A 21,228-nucleotide genomic window follows, 5' to 3' on the forward strand; every position below is an offset into this window, starting at 1 on the left:
ACATACACATATAAGGGATATCCCTTAAAAATTATATTGTTTAAGGTGGTATAAGTAAAGTAAATGTAGTTCATTGTGTCTAAGCATTATAGGAGCACATGGAAACTAAGGAATACCTTTCTCGTAACCAACTTATATTTATTTTCTTCAGAAATCAAAAATCTCCACGTATGACAAAATGTGGGCCTTTATGAGTAGCAGAAGGCAGTCAGTGTTGGTCAAAAGTAATGAAGAAGGAATCCAGCGAGTCCTTACCTCTGATTATGCTTTCCTAATGGAGTCAACAACCATCGAGTTTGTTACCCAGCGGAACTGTAACCTGACACAGATTGGCGGCCTTATAGACTCTAAAGGTTATGGCGTTGGCACTCCCATGGGTAGGTTTTATGTCAGCTCTTTGTTCTTTGTTCATTAATCTGAGTTGCTGTAAGACAGGGGAAAAACAGTATGTTCACATATGCCATTAGGAATTTTGTTTTTACCAAATGCATCCTGCTACCCCTCTGTGATTGTATAAAAGCAGGTTATCAATTTGGACATATTCTTCTAAATAGAAAAGTCAAAAATAGGAAAAAATAATTTCTATCAAAATGATCAGTAGATATTTTTACTGTATCAGTGTTGAAAAACGCACAGTATAACCCAGCTAACCTTCTCTTTTCAATCTTAAATTCAAAAAATGTTTTATGAGTACACTAAAGTTTTTGTAACAATTTACTTTTTTAAATTTGTGGCTTACAAATATAGTATTTGACTTAGAGAGTTAACTAAAATAAGTGAGGCATAAATGGCTCTCATGAATATTATTAGAATTGTTTTACTTAAAAGAAGGTAGAAATAGCAGACTATTTACCAATGACATATCTAGAATATTTAACACTAAGGATTATTTTTAACATCCCCCTTCTTTCATATGGCAAATCATTTTTAGTCAAAATAATCAAATAAGATAATTAATTGTAATTTCCAGAAAACCATAATAAAACTCTTGATTATAGATATACAAACATGTATTAATATGTATAAGATGGTGCCGTAAGTAAATAAACACACACACACACACACACATATGTATATATATAAAACATTACAGTACATGTGTACATGTAGTGGACAGAATAATGGCTTCCCAGAGATGTCCATGTCTTAATCCCCATAACCTTTGAATATGTCACTTTATAGCAATATACTTTGAATATAGCATATACTTTGAATATGTATCATAGCAAAAGATACTTTGCAAATGCGATTAAGTTAAGGATCTTGAGATGAGGAGATTTTCCTGGATTAACCAGATGCGTCCAATGTAATCACAAGAGCCCTTGTAAAAGGGAGAGTGTAGGGTCGAGTCATAGTTACGATGTGATTATGACAGGGATGTGAGAGAAAGAGAAAGAAGAGAGAGGAGAGAGATTTGTAGATATTATTTGTTGGTATTGAAGATGTAAGAAGGAGCCATGAGCCAAATGCCAAGTGACCTTTAGAAGAAATACAGTCCTTCAGAGACATCACTTTTAGGACTTCTGACATCTAGAACTGTGAGATAATAAATTTTGTATTGTTTTACATCACTAAGTTGATGGTAATATTTTAGAGTAGCAACAGGAAACTAATTGTACAGAGGGAAAAAAGTAATAGCATATTTTAATTACGTCAATGTACTTTTTGAAAGAAAGAGGAAAACATATTCATGATTTATCACAGTAGTAACTAATAACACTATACATGTTTTGGACCTTAATTTTTGCAAATTTGTCAATGACTTGGTTAAAACTGATCGTTGATTTCTGGCAACTCTGAAATGTCTAGGAAGTCCATGAATTTTCTACCAAAACATTTAATATTAAATAATATTACATTTGGAAAATCATCTGAAATGTATTATGGTTTATAAAAAGCTTGAATTAGTTTTGACAAAATTTTGAGATACTGATTCTTGCATTTATGTAGTAGAGTCATAACAAAGAATAATTGTGTAGTCATTATAGAAATGAAAAAAAACAAACTTGAGTTCTTACTCCCAAAATAGGCAAGTGTAGCTGAGTCCACATAATTGAGGGGTTAATGGTATAATTGGAATTTTCCAATTTTAGTTCCAGGTAGAATACAATGCTTATTAAAGAATTAAATATAAATATTTGCTAATTTGAAAGTCAATAAAAGCTCAGTTGTTAAAACTCAACAATAATTGTTTAGAATTTAGACCAACAAAAGATATTTTGGAGGAGGAATATTTTATATTTTACATGTTTTAGACTTCCCAGTGCATAATGATACTGGATGCCACTGTTTTTAAATTCTCCCCAGAAAATATACCCCCTTTATTACCTGCACCAGGGAAAGGCTTCCTCAAGCTTTGTCCCTGTTATTCCAATATTATGTACAAATTCAAAATTGGGCAATTAATTTTAATATACAATAAATGTATTAAAATGATTGCATTTTCACAATTATATTGCTGAGAAACATTTTTTACTTCTCAAAAATGTGTTAAATTATACCTTTATCACCAGTAAGGCTTTGGTTTATTGCCCTAGCTCTGTGTGATGGGAGTGCTCAAATCTTGGCATTCTGCATAGTTAGCTCAGTTATGGTTCTTTCCCTCAATAAGAAATGCATGCTGAACCTAGAAACTTCATGAGTTACTGCACCAGTTATTTGGAATTTGTGATGCACAACTTCTCTGATAATTTTTGAAATATGTTTTTTTCTAGGAAAAATCATATACTCTTAAAAGAAGAGGCTGATAATGTGCTATGAATATCATCGTGCAGTATTCTGCACACTCATATGCTGAACTTATTCTTGTCACTACTGTGCTCTTGGACAAGTAACTTGAAATTTATGGCCTCTAACTTTAATTTTTTAAACTAGTAAAAGAAGAGGACTGTATATCCCAGGTCCATTTAAATGCTAAATAATTTGGCAAATAATGTGCTTGATAGATTCTCAGAGTTTAGTCTAAATTAGGCTAGACTACATGGAGAAATATGGTTAGCTGATGTACTAGAATACATTCAAAAAATCAGGCAGACTCTTAAAGTAGTTATGAGAGGTGGAAGCAGTGGTTTGTTAGGCTCCCATTATCCTATAGTTTCATTTGGGAAGAGCTGAAATAAATAAACACATTTTTTAGTATCATTGCTGAAAGGAGTGAGACTCATATATTGCTACGATTTTCTCCGGGTTTGCATCGTCTGGATGAGACTCATATATTGCTATCACTCTCTCCTGGTTTCCATTGTCTGGATAAGGGCAGAGATATTTGTCTCTCTTTTGCTGTTCATTGTTTCAGCCACTATCATAATCTGCATTTCTCAGCTGGCAAATTAGCATTTGCCTTTTATGTTACCATTGCTGAAGCACACTGAAAATGATAGTAGTGTGTTAATATATTTACTTATTTTAAAAATTGTACTTAATTATAAACAAAAAAAAAGGAATTCATTAAGGTGTGAAAAATATTCCTTGAGGTTCTTGCTCTTTCTCAGCAAGAGTTAATGAGAATAGCTATATTCAAAGCAGAGCAATATGGGCTAAGGTTCTGAAAAATTCAGATTACTTCCAGAAGTTCCCCAGGCTTTTAAATTTATATATTCAGGAGCTATAATCCATAGTGAAAATTTCACCTTTAGTAATATCCTATATGTGATCAAAGAGAGGAACTTCCTTTTCTTTGTTTTTATTGTTGCTCAGATTTTGAGATATTTTCAAGAAAACCTATGTGGTTTGATGAGGTGATTAAAATGGGAAATATTATGAGTCTTTTCGAGTGGGAAATCAGAAAAAAAATTAAAAATTGTGCATATATCCCCCCCTGCCCCATTCTCCCCCAAATTCATATATTATCTTCTTAGCCTGCCATGCCTCCTTCTAACTGATTGATTTAGGGGCCTCACCATCACCATTCATCACTCTGAGTGTGATCATTCCTGCCCAAAGTGTGCTGTGAGATCGCTGAATGACTCAGAATAAACTATTTTATTAAGGAAGCTCTGTTTACACAAAAATACCTTAGTGGAGCAATCAACAATGATGTGAAAGTAAATGCTAAATAAGCTTAAGCAGGTTTAATTAAGTTTGGATTGACATTAAATTCCTTTCATAGTTTTCCTGACTGCAGCAACTTTATTTTAATGTGGCATTTACTGTATGGTAGATTTTTGAAGTTGCAGGAGACCTCACTCGGTAAGTTAACTGAACTTCTTATTTCATTCAAAACAATATTTTTAAAAGCTCAGAGTGAGTTAAAAGCAAGGAGCAAAATCATAGTAGTTTCATTAAGGAACGTCTAAATTGTGTGAGCAGGTGCCGTCTTGTCTCTTATTTTACCATAGGTGATAATCTATTTATCTGAACTGGGAACATTTCTTCTCCTTAATGGCATTTTTAGCTGCATTGCTTCTCTCCTGACTGCCTGTACTTAAAAGCCTTCTTGGTTTCTCTTTTTCAAATGTTGAGTGCATATTGCACTTTGAGGACTAGGCAGACTCAGCAGTCTGTGAGCTGGTAGGAAAGCAGCAGTCTAGAAAAAATTCCATTAGGGCCAGTTGTTATTATTTTGCTTTGCTTTGTGCAGTTTGGTAGAAATATTATAAAATGACTGAAGGGTCTCATTAAGATGATTTCTATGCTTAGTAATGAGTTAGTGACCTCTTTCTTTCATTTATTAGTTCCTCACAACTTTAATAACAAGCAATGTATGTGGCAGCTGAAAAAGGGATGGTGGGAATTGTGCTCATATTTGTGCATATTATTGATAATGTAATTTTCTATAATTTCAGTTGTTTCTATTTTACTTGTGGGATTAAATCAATAGTGAATTCCAGTCAGTGAGTGTATAATTATTTAACAGTCAGTAACTATTTCTGTGAACAAAATCCAAAATAAATTAGTCGTATAATAGAGAATTACTGAAATACACACTATACATGAAGAATGTAAAGATAAAGTGGACATATTTACAATGCCCTTTAATATGAAGATTAAATTTAAAAATAATTTTAGCCATACACAAAGCTGTTATATACATTTTATTTCTCTCATATTTACTGATTTAATTAGAAATATTAGGGTATATTTTATTTAGTAATTGACTTTAATGTTATCTTTACAAGCTAATGCTTTGAAACAATATTATCTATGAATATCAAAAAGCAGTAGTGCTATTAATAATCCTCAAGTAACTTTTATCAAATTATAACGTGCTTACCCATAATTAGCCTGAAGTAAAAAATGTAACAATAGGTTATATTATTGAGTTTTTATGGTAGAAGTGCACTACTTTGACATATAAACAAAATGAAATTTCCTTTTTTTACTTCTATTTTCTAATGTTAAATGCATAAGATTCACTCTTTATTTTTTAATTTCTCATTATTTGGTGAGGTAAGAGATGTAGAATTGGTACCATGGAGGTATGTTGTTTGTTTGAGGCAGCTACCAATGTTTGTAAAAATAGAAATCAGTATGAGAAGAATGTTGTTCCCTGTTTTATTCACCATCCATTTCTAAAATTCTCAATTTATCATATAATAAGTACTGTAGTATTCATCATTATAGATGCATAAAATTGCCAGCCTTCAGTTTTTCAGCTTTACTGAAATAAATGAATACATTTGTCTTCATTAGTTTAACATAATGCACAAAAATTGATGCAAATTATTCATCTTTCTGCAGGTCAACCCTTCCATTAAAATGCATTCTATTTTCCCTTTGCATAAGCAGCACAATTTTAATATTTGAAGTGATTTTGCAGGGCTAAATCTAGATCTAATAATTTTCAGAGACTGAATTAAACAAAGAAACTCAAATTACACCTGTTCAAGCTGTACATTCCTGGCATATTTGTTAAGTCTAGATTATATGTCACTGAAAACATAAGAATCTCAATAAGTTATGCCTGCTCCACAGACATCATTAACAGGCTGCATGCTACAATCTAGGAGGCTTCAAGAGGGAATTTGATGAATTGTGAGCACCACTGTGAACAGCCATGATTAATATTGTAAATGTTGACCAAATGGTACCCAAATAATGTGGAAATGGATAATTCTCATAAAACAGAGTTCTGACAGATTTTATACACAAAGATTGGATCATTTAATTCATTTACTGATTAGTCCAAGACCATGGCTTCAAATTTTACTTTAGATTAGTTAGCCACAGACTGTCAGACTATGTCAGATAGTTGTCCTTGGGTTAGCAGAGGTAGGTAAGATCAACGAGTCACTCTTATTAGAAAAAAGCTGGTCAAATGTTTGTTCTAAATACCAAACCCAAATGCTTTGCATTTGCTGACCCTTATGTGACAGACATATTCATGGAGTCTTTGGCCTTTGTAGTCAGATGACTTGTGTGCAAATTTTAGTTTCACCTGGATGAAACCTGATGAAGTTACTGAGTCCCTATTACGCTTAGTGTCCTCCTGTATAAATAGATATAACCATGTTCACATAACTGGATTGTGATAAAGATTGAGCATATTATATTTATAGTACTTGAATCAGAAGAGGTAGCATAAAGAATTTTAAAGAAATGTTTTGATCATTTCTAAGGTTATAGAAAATTAAAAAAATAAAAAGTGTTTTGAAGAAATGTTCTCTAATAATTGAAAGAATATGTTGGTGGTCTCTATTTATACATTCTTAGAACTGTCTTGTTTTTATATGTTAAGGGATATTAAATATATAGCCGAGAAAGCAGAGTATTAGTATGACTCATTGTTAACCAGCTGGAAACCTGTTTCTAATGAAACCTACCTGGGATTTTACCATCAGCCAATCAGTATATTGTAATTAGATAACTATCATTTTGTGGGAAGAAAGTGATTGATATCTACTGTATAAAGTTAAGAAAACTCCTATCATAAGGCATTATCTAGACAAGCAAAATGGTTTTCCATTTCCAAACATGTCTTGAACTTTTAGTAATAGAGCTCAAAATGTATTAGGAGAAGTATCATCGCTAAAGACATGTTTAGTAAACAATCATTTTAGTAAACAGAGCTCAAAATTTACTAGGAGAAAAATCATCTCTAAAGGCCTGTATATTTTCTTTACATTTGACCAATCTACAAGAATTTCATTACTCTATCCTGCTTAGCTCTGTAAAATAATGAACATAAAATAGAAACATAAATCATCTTTCTTTTTTAGAAGACAGATATGGAAAAAGAAATTTGATATAAAATAGAGAAAAATGCAATATTGGACATAAACAAATGCCTGTTATTAGTGCAGGGACTTAGATAGGTGGAGCTTAGTGAGACAAAAGCAGACAGATCGAATTGCAAAAGGGACTTAAGCAATACTTAAAGGATGGGTAGTTCACTGTCTTGAAAAAAAATTTTTTTTTCTTCCAATTTTAGGGTTCTTAATGATTAATCAGGATAATGATTTAATATAAAATGGTCCAACTCTTATAATTCTTTCCTTGGAATTTTACATTCGATTTGGAAAAAAGCATAATAGTAAGGAAATCATTGCTGACATAACCATTCCTAACACTATTTTAATGATTGCTGATGGCAAAATCATAAGAAAGGTAGGGTTTATAGGATAAAATTATTTCTATTTTCATACTTAGTGTCAGAATTTCATGGTTTAATACTCAAGAAATATGACAGCAAATCTATTTCACCAGTAATTTTTAACTAATGTATATGAAATATGTCAGAACCAGTAAAAATAGTTGGCTGTTTCATTACAGGTTGATAACATTTTCTTTTTCACAAGTTAGAGGATATACAGAATATTAATAAAAGGCAACTGTCTAATACATATACTCTATAGTTGAATTCTTCATTGATACATTTTATATGCCATATATAAGCATCTCCCTTTATGATCTTAGGTACCTGAATATTTTCCTGCATATTCTATAAACATTTCTTCAAGTAGAATGCATTTATATTATTTTAAAAAGTTATTGTAAACTAAACATTTATAATGTATATATTTATGACGTAAAAGCGACATTGTGATTTATGAATACAATAAGGTATGATTAAATTAAACTAATTAGCATATCAATCACCTCAGATACTTATCTTTTTATGGTGTGAACATTTGAAATTTACTCTATTAGAATTTTTGAAATGTACAGTACACTGTTACTAATTATATTCACCATGTTGTGCAATAGATTAAAAAAGACCCTATTCCTCTTGTCTGAGATTTTTTACCCTTTGTGCATCATCTCCCCATTTCTCTCAACCCTCCAGCCTCTGCTTTCTGTTTCTATCAATTCAAATGTGTTAGATCCCGCATGCCAGTGAGAATATGTGCCATCTGTCTTTCTGTGCCTGGCTTCTTTCATTTAGCATAATATTCTCTTGTTTCATCTAGGTTGCACAAATGACAGAATTTCATTATTTTTTAGGGATGAATAGTATTCCATTGTGTGTATATGTACTGCATTTTGTTTATTCTCTGGTCCATTATAAATATAAGGTTGATCCTATAAATTGGCTATTGTGAAAAGTGCTGCAATGAGTAACGGAATGTGGACATCTCTTTGACAAACTGATTTCAAATCTTTTGAGTAAATACATAGAAGTAAAATTGATGGATCATATGCTAATTTTACTTTTAGTTTTCTGAGGAGCCTCCACACTGTTTCCCATGATGATTGCACTAATTCACATTCCCACCAACAGTATGCAAGGGTTTCCTTTTCTCCATATCCTGATCTGATGGTTTTATAAGGAGTTTTCACTTTTACTTCTTTCACATTCTCTCTTGCCACCACCATGTAAAATGTGCCTTTCACCTTCCTCTGTGATTGTGAAGCCTCCCCAACCACACAGGGCTGTGAGGCCATTAAGCCTATTTTTCTTCACAGTCTCAGGTATGTCTTTATCAGCGTATGAAAACGGACTCATACAGAGGAATACCATTGAAAGGCCTTAGTTTTATAGAAGTATAAGAAATTCATAAGCAAAAATGATAAAGATACAAAAAGAGTAATTTCATCTTTACAAATATATCAATCCATAACATCTTAATCACAAAATGGTGTCAGATAAAAATGAACCAATCTTTCTGATACCTAATAATCTTTTCGCATTGCATATCTGTTCAATCACTACCTTGCTGAGAATGTTCTAGTGGTGCTCTCGAGCTATCAGATGAAATACTAATTCCTAACAATGTCATGCAATCCCTTTCTTTTACCTATCTCAAGATTCCTGTATTAGTCTGTTTTCATGCTGCTGATAAAGACATATCCAAGATGGGATAAAAAGAGGTTTAATTGGACTTACAGTTCCACATGACTGGGGAGGCCTCAGATTTATGGCGGGAGGTGAAAGACACTTATTACATGCTGGCAGCAAGAGAAAAATGAGAAAAATGCAAAAGCAGAAACTCCTGATAAAACCATCAGATCTTGTGAGACTTATTCACTACCATGAGATCAGTATGGGGAACCACCCACATGATTCAATTGTCTCCCACTGGCTCCCTCCCACAATACATGGGAATTATGGGAGTACAATTCAAGATGAGATTTGGGTGGGGACTCAGAGCCAAACCATATCATTTCCTTTCTGAATTTATCCTCTCTTCCCTACATCTAACCTGATAACAATACAAACAAGTTGGGTTTCCCTCTGCCTGGGTTGACCTTTTTTCACTCTTCCTCCAATTTTCTGGTTGAATTCTCTCATCTAGATAAATTTCTTATGCTGACCTTTTCATCTCTTTACACACTTTTCCTAGGCTGCCACAGAGATATATAGGATCTCTCTCTTTTGGAACCATAGCACATTTTCAGATATTCCTATATAGTATTTGATATATAATATTACAATTTTTAAAGTACCTTTTTCTCCATTAAGATGATAATATGACTATCCTAATGGCAAGGGCCATATATGAATCAATTTTTACCCCTACTGTCTCACTATTAATTGTTAAGTACATAAATATTACTTAGCATAGCTGTGAAATCCTAAGTATATAATAGTGATCAATATGACCATGACCCCTGTCCTCCTAGAGTTTTCAGTGTAACAAAGAATATATAAAATTTAGCAAGTTTTTACAAATAAACAGGGTAATGTTTTACAGAATTATGTGACAGATGTAAATATAATAAATTAGTCTTCAGGAAAGGTAAGCAAAAAAGATTACTTCTATTTGATAACAGGAGTAAGAATGATAACTCTTCTTTTACTTTTGCTACCTTTTTCTTCTCTCTCTTCTCTTTCAGTTTTGAAAAGGTGTACGTAGAAAAGGAAAATGATAGTGAGAGCATCTCAAATCCATTTTGTTCATTTCTTCTAGATTTAGAGGATAAGATGAGGTACAAGATATCAGGGCCATGGAAGAATTTAGCCAACTATAAATGACACTGTTCACGTAGAAATGAGAGAAGAGAGGTTAAAAATCATCTGGTATCAAGAGAATAAAAAAAATTTACTAAAGACATACCTAATAAATACTTAGCTAAAAGTGCAAAGAACTTTTAAAACACAGTCATAATAAACAACTCCACTAAAAAGTGGTCCAAAGATCTTAACAGACACCTCATCAAAGGAAATACACAAATACCAAGAGAGCATATGACAAGATGCTCCATATCATATGTCATAAAAGAAATGCAAATTAAAATAATGCTTTATTTAAAAATCAATGAATAAAAATTGCAAGAGTAAGTTGTTACCTATCAATAATAATCTCGAATGTAAATTAATTCTTCCATCAAAATACATACAGTGGCTGCATGTATTTTTAAAAAGATCAAATTATGTGTTGCATATAAGAGATTCTTTTTAGCTTTAAGAGTATTCATAGCTGAAAGTGAAGTGATGGAAAAGGTATTCCATGCACATGGTAACCAAAAGTCAGCAGGGATGGCTATACTTAGAGTTCAAGTTAAAAACATTTATAGGAGACAAAGAAGTCATTATTTAATGAAAAAGGAGTAGATAAATCAAGAGGACATAATGATTGTAAACATATATGCACCAAATATTGATTCACCTGAATATATAAAGCAAATATTAATGGACTGAAAGAAGAAATTAAAATAATTGTAGAAGGCACAAATACCCCACTTTTATTAATAGATAAATCAACCAGACAGCAAATTAACAGAAAATACTGGGCTTGAACTGCACTTTTGATATTGTTTGGCTCTGTCCCCACCCAAATATAATGTAGAATTGTAATCCCCACATTTAAGGGAGGGACCTGGTGGGAATTAATTGGATCACGGGGGCAGATTTTCCCCATGCTATTCTTGTGATAGTGAGTGAGTGCTCACAATATCTGATGGTTTAAAAGTGTGACACTTCTCCCCACAACCCATATCCACTGCCACCATGTGAAGAAGGTCCTTGCTTCCCCTTAGCCTTCTTCCATGATTGTAAGTTTCCTGAGGCCTCCCAGTCATGCTTCCTGTTAAGCCTTCAGAACTATGAGTCAATTAAAACTCTTTTCTTCATAAATTTCCCAGTCTCAGGTAGTTCTTTATAGCAGTGCGCAAATGGACTAATAAAACTTTATATGGAATGAACCTAACAAACATATATAGAACTTTCCATTCAAGAGCAGTAGAATATGCTTTCTTCTCAACTGTACATGTAACATTCTCCAAGACAGGGCATAATTTAGGCCATGAAACAAATCTTAACAAATTCAAGAAGGTTGAAATTATATGTGGTATTGTTTCTGACCACAACAGCATGAAACTGGAAATCAGTAACAAGAGAAATCTTGGAAAATTAACAAGTATGTAGAAATTAAACAACATGCTCCTGAACAACTAGTAGGTCAAATAAAAAATCAAAAGGAGTACTAAAAAATATATTGAAACAAATGACAATAGAAACACAATATATCAAAACCTACAGAATGCGGCAAAAGCAGTTCTATGAGGGAAATTTATAGCAACAAATGCCTCTACTTAAACAGAACAAAGATTCCAAATAGCCTGACATTATGCCTCAAGAAGCTAGAAAAGGAAGAACAACCTAAACCCTAAAGTTAGCGTAAGTAAATAATAAAGATCAGAACAGAAATACATCAAACAGAGAATAGAAAAACCATAGGAAAAAAAGCCAATAGTCACTTCTTTAAAAAAAAAAAACAAAATAGACAAACCTTTTACTAGACTAAGGGCAAAAAGAGAGGCAACTCAAACAAAATCAGAAAGAAAAAGAAGGCATTAAACTGAAAGCTCTAAAGCATTACTGAAAGAGATTGAAGACACAATAAGTAGAAAGATATCTATGTTCATAGATTGGAAGAATTAATATTGTTAAAAATTTTCTTCCTGGCCAGGTTCGGTGGCTCATACCTGTAATCTCAGCACTTTGGGAGGCCGAGGTGGGTGGATCACAAGGTCAGGAGTTCGAGACCAGCCTGGCCAACATGGTGAAACCCCATCTCTACTAAAAATACAAAAAATTAGCCGGGCATGGTGGTGCAAGCCTGTAATCCCAGCTACTCAGGAGGCTGAGGCAGGAGAATTGCTTTAACCCAGGAGACAGAGGTTGCAGTGAGCCAAGATCATGCCAATGCACCCCAGCCTGGGTGGCAGAGCAAGACTCTATCTCAAAGAAAAAAAAAAATTCTTCCTACCCAAAGCTATCTACAGTTTTAATGCAAACTCTCTTAAACTTCCAAAGTAATTTCTCATAAAAAATAGAAAAGCAATCCTATAGATTATGTAAAATCACAAAAAGGCCTAATACTTAAGGCAATAATGAGCAAAATAAAATAAAGCTAGAGGCATCACAATATCTGATTTCAAATTACACTGCAAATCAATAGTAATCAAAATAGCATGGTACTGCCCCCCTTCCCCCAAAAATAGACACATTGACCAATGGAACTGTATGGACAGTGCAGAAATGAACCCACACATGTATGGTCAATTGTCAAAACTATCAAGAACACCCAATGGAAAAAAAATAGTTCTTCAATCAACGGCATTGAGAAAACTGGATATCCACAAGCAGAAGATGTAATTTGGTCTTTTTCTCACACCACATACAAAAATCAAATCAAAATGCATTAAAGAATTAAAAGTAAGGTCAGAAATTGTAGAAGTACTAGAAGAAAACATAGCGCAAAAACTATACAACATTCATTTGGGCAATATTTTTTTAGATTTGAACCCAAAATTGCAGGCAACAAAAGCAAAAATAGACAAATGGGATTACATCAAACTAAAAGCTCTGCAAAGGAAGGAAAAAAAATAATAGTGTGAAGAGACAACCTAGAGGTTGTGAGAAAATATTTGCAAGCCACACACCCAGTAAGGTGTTAAAACTATATTAAGAACTCAGACAACTGAATAGCAAGAAAAAATCATTTAAGTGAGTAAGGGACCTGAATAGACATTTCTTAAAAGAAAACATACAAATGGCTAACAGATATATGAAAAAAGTTCACCATTGTTAATCATTGGGGAAATGCAAATTAAAACCACAATGACATATCTCCTCACACTAGTTAGAATAGCTGTAACAAAAAAGACGTAATGTATTGGAGTAATGACAAACTAGAAGAAATGTAATATTATTAGTAGTCTACTTCATAAAAATATTTTCCCAGACCCAAAGTGAGAAACTAGTACCAAACCACTACCTAATGCTAGGTCATATACAGCACATAATATAATTACAATATCTGAATAACTAATAAATATAAAATAAAAGAAACAAATGTCCTTTAGGATGTGGCCAGAGAGGATATGTCATATAAAAAAAAGCAATACCCAGTAAGCCCTTTAGACTTTTAGCAAAATGTATGAAGGATTTGGGTTCTATTAAGGAAGAACAGAAAGCATATTTTTATTATTTTTTTCAAACATTGGTTTCATCAATTTTAGTATACAGCTATATTTAAATAGTTCTTATAACTCTTGTCCCACAAAATTGTCTTGCAAATAGACTTCAAAGCCAGTTGTGGAAATGTGTTTTAATACAAGCAGTGTGCTGTGAATTCTTATGAAGCATATGGAGCAATAGATGAAAAAGGGAACCTACAAAAAATACAAATTGATAAGCTGTGAGTTCACAATAGGTAAGTTCAAAGGGAGAAAGTAGAGTACATAGGGTCAGACAGAAAAATCTAATGAAGGGGCAACATATTTTCGACAGAGGGAACACATGTAATAACAATAGTATTTGTTATCTAAGGTTATCTTACTTTACAATAAATATTAATAGTAATTATTGTTTCTAAAGCAGTACAAATTGAATTTAAAAGAAAAGAATTTATGGGGACATTAATAAGCAAGAGGGAAAAATTCTTTCCCAACAATAAATTTAAACATTATAAACAAGTTTTATTTAATTTTTTCTGTTCTTTCCTTTAATAGATAGATGGAAGCCTTTATTTTGCTAATGTATAATGTGAATTTGCACAAGATATATTTGATATGTAGTGTTATTCAAGATTACTTGTACAAGTAATCCTTTAAAAATCAAACAGATGTACATTTACCAAAAACAGAAGTGCATGTGGGAATAGCCAGTTTGGGAAATATTGTTGTAATGAGTTTTAGGAGGAGATATATTATAAAAAGCAAGAATGATTTTGTTTTTGACCCTTGTAATTGATTAAAGCATACAGAAGCTTGATTTGAAAGTAAAGAAACGTTTGAAAGGCTGAATGAGAGGTTTCCAGAATGTAAGATAATGCAATTTCAGCATGTTAAATATAAGATACATTGATTTCAGGATATATTTTTAAATATAGGATACTGTGATTTCAGTATATGCATTATTGGACAATTTGCTGTGCAACTTTTGGAGAAAAGTTATTTATCAATCAATAAGCCTCCCTCAGAATTAAAAGAAATGCTGACTGCATTTACTTTATTAGTTCTATATTATCTAGACGTAATGAAATAAGATAAAGAGAAAAATGTTAGCATGTAAAATTGAGAGTTTGTACAGGGTAGTAAAGGAGCAATAGAAGAAGTAAATCAATATATTGTATATAATAGACTTAAACTTTAAAATTAAGTATTTAGAACTATATGCACATTTCATTCTACAAGTAAGGTTCCTAGAATGATAGAGAGGAAAGAAAGGAAGAAGGAAAAAAGGGGGAAGGGAAAGAATGATAGAGGGGGAGGGGAGAGAAGAGCATGGGAGGGAAGTGGAAGTTAGAGAAGGAAGGGGAAGGGAACAAAACAATACAGGCAAAAGAATACAGGGCCCCTGGCACGGTGCCTCAGGCATGTAATCCCAGCACTTTGGGAGGCCAAGGCAGGCAGTTCACGAGGTCAAGAGATTGAGACCATCCTGGCCAACATGGTGAAACCCCGTCTCTACTAAAAATACAAAAATTAGCTGGGTGTGGGGTCCCTGTAACCCCAGCTACTTCGGAGGCTGAGGTAGGAGAATCACTTGAAACTGGGAGGTGGAAGTTGCAGTGAGCCGAGATGGCACCATTGCACTCCAGCCTGGGCGACAAGAGCAAAACTTGGTCTAAAAAAAACAGAATAAGAAATAAAAAGAGAGTACAGGAAAGGCAAACAAAAAAAAAAAAGAAGAAAAAGGAAAGGGAAGACAGAGGAATGAAAAAGTAGGGAGGGAGAAAAGGAGGAAAGGAGGGAAAAGGGAGAAAAGGAGGGAGGGAGGGAAGGAAGGAAGGAAGGAAAAAAAGAAGAAAGATAAGAATAACTCAATTTAATAAACCCAGCAAATTAGCTCTGAAATATTTGGTGAGATTTGTGTTCACTGTTTATAACAATCACAGTATAATCTCTTAAGGAGTTCTAATCTATGTCTTGGGAGAGATTGTCATGAAATCACAATATTACATAAAAATATTTGATTGAAGTTTAACGTAAAAGGGACATTTAGAGACAATAACTATTGTTGAGGAAATTCTGGATAGATATATTTGTAGTTTTTATGTGCCCATCCATACGCTGTCATTGTATGTCACTTGAAACTGCCTCTATACCTCCTTTGGGGGCTCATTTGGAGCATCAGGTCTTATACATCTGACATATGAAGAGGTTTCACTATGTAATAAATGTATGCACTGTGACTGCCTGCTTCCCTCCCTCCCTCCCTTCCTTCCTTCCTTCCTTCCTTCCTTCCTTCCTTCCTTCCTTCCTTCCTTTCTTCCTTCCTTCCTTCCTTCCTTCCTTCCTTTCTTCCTTCCTTCCTTCCACTCTCTGCAAGCTAGGACTTTTTTTACTTGGTAAAAGGGATCTTTTGGCAACTTGTAAAAAGATAATTTACAAACATAACAATTCCTTACTGTGAATATGGAGAACTTGTTTAAATTATCAGAAAGTCCCACTGAGAGCAGGGATATAAAAGGAACCAAAGATTAGAGATTGAAATGAAGATTCAAGGCCTAATTTGGCTTTAAAAGTGTTTGGTTTATCCTGGATTTTTTAAACTAATTTATTTGTCAATGTTTTAAATGTGTGAATTTTAGACAAAATATTTCATATGATCCAACAAAAAAATGAAAATATATGGTCACCTTGTGACCATATAGTCTCACAAGGTTTTAGTAAAACTGAAACTGAAGGCCATCTGTCTATTTTGAGTGTTGCAGTTTTCCAGATATTTTTGTCTACCTTCCTCCATTCATTTATGGTTGTCTGTCCTCCTAACAGTTTGAAAATTGACTCTAAGTTACCAGGATGCATGTTCTAATAGACACATTTATAATTTCCTTAGTGTTTTCTAATTAAAGTTAGAGGCCTTTTGAAAACATATACATATTTCTTGAAGGTGACCTTACAGTGTGACTCCTGAGCTGCTCTCAGTTGACATTCAGTAACATCAGTTCTTTCTTTGCCAACATACAGATTGATGTGGGAGTTTGGACTTGGGAGTAACTGTCTCTATCTACATAATTAATGAGTGTTCACTTCATTAGAGCTAAGTGCATGGTTGTTCGTGTCACAGGGAGAATGGAAGATTCTTTCGTTCTTTGGTCTCAGTGTGTCCTTGAGATTTTTCATCTAGCTGAAATTTCAGTCCACATTTGACTTCAACTAGCATATTTGTAGAAATACTTCCAAAGGAGCATCAAATTATGTATCAAATAAGTAATAATTCATTTTTAATTACTTGTGCTTTTGAAAAATACTTAAACTAGATCAATGATGGAAGGACAAGTGAAACATGTCACTGATTTATTGGTATTTATTATATTCCCTATATTATTTCATCTTGTTTAAAACCTTAATAAGAAGCCCATTAACGTTGTACATTTGCTTCAAATCAAATATCATTTAAACATTCCCATGTTCATAAAAGAAAGTGTGCTGAGGTTTGCTAGCAATGGGAAATTTGTACATTCACAATCAATGCTGGAAATAGGAAGTTCAGCTGGCAAAAAGTCAAGAGGTGTCTCACTTGCTGAAAAGTAAGTTGCTTTTGCTTATTTGTGTCTTATTTTGTTCTTGAGAATGTAATGGAGAATATAGTGTTTGAAGATACTGGAATAGACATCTCAAAGCAGTTGGTGCATATAGTAAGTTGGCAATAATATTATATTCTTTCAATAGTTCTCAAAGTGAGAAATGAGCTCTCACAAAATAAATACTTAAGTGGATTAAGAATTTTCTATATTTGAAAGCCTACTTTCCAAGTAATCACCCTTCACAAATCTTTCTTATAATTATATTTATATAAAAGAAATTACAGTCTGGGCACCTTGGCTCATGCCTGTAATCCTAGCATTTTACAGGGCAGGTGGATTGCTTGAGCTCAGGAGGTCAAGACCAGCTGGGCAACATGGTGAAACCCTGTCTGTACTAAAAATACAGATGGGGAGGCGGGCGCCTGTCATCCCAGCTACTCGGGATGCTGAGGCAGGAGAATCACTTGAGCCTGGGAGGCAGAGGTTTCAGTGAGCCGAGATCCCACCACTGTACTCCAGCCTGGGTGAAAGAGTGAGACTCAGTCTACAAAGACAAACAGCAACAGCAACAACAAACACACACACACACACACACACACACACACACACACACACACACACAAAGAAAAGAAATTACAACTTTTTGTTAACCAGGTGTGGCCATTTTCGCAAACACTATCAACACAAGGTTTGTTGCATATACTGTTTCTAATTCAAAGACATTTGATAAACTATCATTCTGCTTAAAATGGAGATACTCTTCCCCATTAAGTAAGCATTTATTTTGCAGGGAAAATATATGATTATCAGAATAAAATTGGTCTTTCAACTGGCACCATGCTAGATATAGCAAATTAATAAATACTGAATAGTCAAGCAAAACGACCTTAGTTTATGGTGTTTTATTACATATCACAGAGACTCAAGCACCATGTTATTGCTCTTACATTATGTTAAAATGCTTTTAATCAGTTATTATGCTCCTCAGAATATGCAAACATTTGCTGAGAGCCTATGATTTGAAAAATGATTGAGAATTCAGATGGATGGATGTTTCTTTAGTGTTCTTTAGGGTTTATGCTAATGGATGTAGATATTCATCTGCATTAGATATTACGTAAGTGATATTTTTGTTAATTTGTTCACCAGAAACATATAAAAATAATGAAGCACATGCATCTTTCTATATCTGTTAGATGGACAGATGGATGGATAAATGGATGGATGGACTGATTGGACAGACAGACAGATAATAGATAGCCTCCATACAAAAAGCTTGTAATGTATTTAGGAAAATAGGCCATATCTCAACAGGTAAATAATAATACCAGGGAACCTAGGCTGAATGCTCAGTGAGTGATCAAGACAGAAAGTAGTGTAAGCTGGGCTAATATACTGAAATCTGAAGTGGTTAAGGGGCAGAATTTACACTACACATTCGTGTTAGATTAGTATTTTAAGAAGAGCACAGGGGAGAAACTGAGAAGCAGAAATTCCCCTAATATACTTAAGAATTATTGCATAATGAAAATAAAATATTTGAGTTCTAATTATAGGAATGGGCAATGCCCCTATTTAGGAAGGCTGTAAAAAATGTAGAGGAGCCATAAACTTCTACAGCTTCTAAGTAGAGAAAAGATGATGTTAAACAACTCTTCAGTTGGGTTCGGTAGATCTTCGTTTGTCCAACTTTTTCAACAGGTTACTTACATTCTATGGTTCTCATCTTTCTACTTTTACATTGCCTACTCTCACTAAAAGAGATGTATAGATGTGGAAACATTTAAATCAAAACAAAATTACAGGCAATGTTGAATACAAGCTGAAATGTTTAATATTTTTCTGGAAGCAGGAAAACACTATGGGTGAATTTGTACACAAAAAATGGAATGTGCAGTATAGTGCTTAGGAAACAGATTACACTTTAGAAGCAGGCTATTTCTGGGTGGGGGAAAGCAATAAAACCAATCCCTTGGAACAGATGTAGAAAAATGCATGTGCTTCAATATTTTTATATGTTTCTGGTCAATGAATTAGCAGATATTACTTATCATGTAATATCTAATGCAGATGAGTATGTACCTCCATTAGCATAAACAATACATTTTATTTATATTGTTGCCTCCACTGGAAAAAAAAAATAAAACATTGTCTCCTAAAAAATGAACTGATAAAGGAACAACGCCCCAAATGTTTACAATACCAGGCTGTATGCCCCTTGATTTATAAATTAAATTGCCATAATGATTTTTAAATTATCTAAGTCCATACAACCTGTGACTTCTGTTATGCACATCACATAACAGATACTAGTGACTGCCCATTATCTGCTAAGTAAAAGATATCATTGAATACAGCTTATTAGTAATTATTCTCTTAAATTACTGCATTTAATCTTGGGAAACACCATTTTTTCACAACTTTTCTGGTCTAAAAACAGACCAGAAAATTGGCTGGTCTATTCTACTCTGGTTTCAGTGTAGAATAAATTGTAGATAGGAATGAAACATCTTTGCACTCTATCCATTTTCCTTTGTGGATTCTTCCTTGCTATTTTACAATGCTGTAAGCTGAGTCCACCTTTTGGGAGACATATTCTTTCTTAAAACAAAATTCATTTAATTCCTCAATATCTAGCAAGGCTATCCATTTTAATGATCTTGTTAAATGTCTATGTCTTTTTTCCAGTTGTTTTTCTCTTCTGAAAAAACACTGGCACACTTTGAAGCATTTCGAAAAATCTCTGCCCTCCTCTCATCTTGCTAACCTTTAATTATGAAATTTCAGGTTCCTTGAAATACTTAAGATAACCTCTCCTTTCTTAGGTTCTCCATATCGAGACAAAATTACCATAGCAATTCTTCAGCTGCAAGAGGAAGGCAAGCTGCATATGATGAAGGAGAAATGGTGGAGGGGTAATGGTTGCCCAGAAGAGGAGAGCAAAGAGGCCAGTGCCCTGGGGGTTCAGAATATTGGTGGCATCTTCATTGTTCTGGCAGCCGGCTTGGTGCTTTCAGTTTTTGTGGCCGTGGGAGAATTTTTATACAAATCCAAAAAAAACGCTCAATTGGAAAAGGTAAATGTTACTTTTTGCAGTTTAAATTTAAAACAATTTTTGTTGTTATAATAAAACACAAACCAAAAGAGTTTTTATGTTACCAACTAATAATAATGCTTAGAACTATTGCTCTGAATTGTCTTATGTCATTCATTACAGAACAAAATATTATATTTTGTGAAATTTCACAAAAAGACTCATGGTCACCTTTATGATTTTTTATTTAATTTTAATATGTTTAATTGTAGCCAGCTTCAGGAAAAATAGCTATTTCTACTCTTATTACCGACTTAAAAAATAAACTTCTGTTGTTTCAATTTCATTGTGGTTTAGTGATGAGATACAGTTAATTGAGTAAAAATTAGAAACTGTAATATGAAAGAAAAAATACTCTGCAGATTAAAAATGAAGTTTTATATACAATATGGGTTAACAGTTTCAAGTTAGAGAGCAAGTTTTTATCTGAATAGCTTTAGTCCAATAAATCTCTAGTTTAAGAAAGATGTTAGCTTTCACTGGAGAAATTACAGTTAATTTTCTACATTAATGAGTGTGTGAAAATAGTATAGTTTCTTTCTGCCATTTAATAGTATTCTTAATCAGTTCTTTGTTTTTTTGTACCAGAGTCCTTCTAAAAATATGTATAAACTTCAAAAATATTGAGGCTATTGCTGTATTTTGTATTTGAATGCAGTCATTTGTATAAATGTTTTTTGTATTATCCTTGAAAAGTTTGTCACCTCATTCAGATTCTATATTTCTAGTGCTATAATTTCCTCATTTCTATAGATACGATGAAGACTAGGAAAA

At 33.3% G+C, this 21,228-nt stretch overlaps 1 protein-coding gene across 5 annotated transcripts in view; it reads left to right on the forward strand.

Annotated features, from left to right (window-relative positions):
• Nucleotides 1–21,228, forward strand: part of GRIK2 (glutamate ionotropic receptor kainate type subunit 2) — a 671,651-nt gene that overhangs the window by 638,334 nt on the left and 12,089 nt on the right. For all 5 annotated transcript variants that reach the window (XM_058435428.1, XM_032155777.2, XM_058435430.1 and 2 more), the window contains 2 exons: nucleotides 152–377; nucleotides 20,186–20,436. In XM_058435428.1, the coding sequence (XP_058291411.1) occupies nucleotides 152–377; nucleotides 20,186–20,436 (477 nt within the window). The remainder of the gene's footprint in view (nucleotides 1–151; nucleotides 378–20,185; nucleotides 20,437–21,228) is intronic.

The sequence above is a fragment of the Hylobates moloch genome, unplaced genomic scaffold (assembly GCF_009828535.3).
Source record: "Hylobates moloch isolate HMO894 unplaced genomic scaffold, HMol_V3 SCAFFOLD_2, whole genome shotgun sequence".
Lineage (NCBI taxonomy): Eukaryota > Metazoa > Chordata > Mammalia > Primates > Hylobatidae > Hylobates > Hylobates moloch.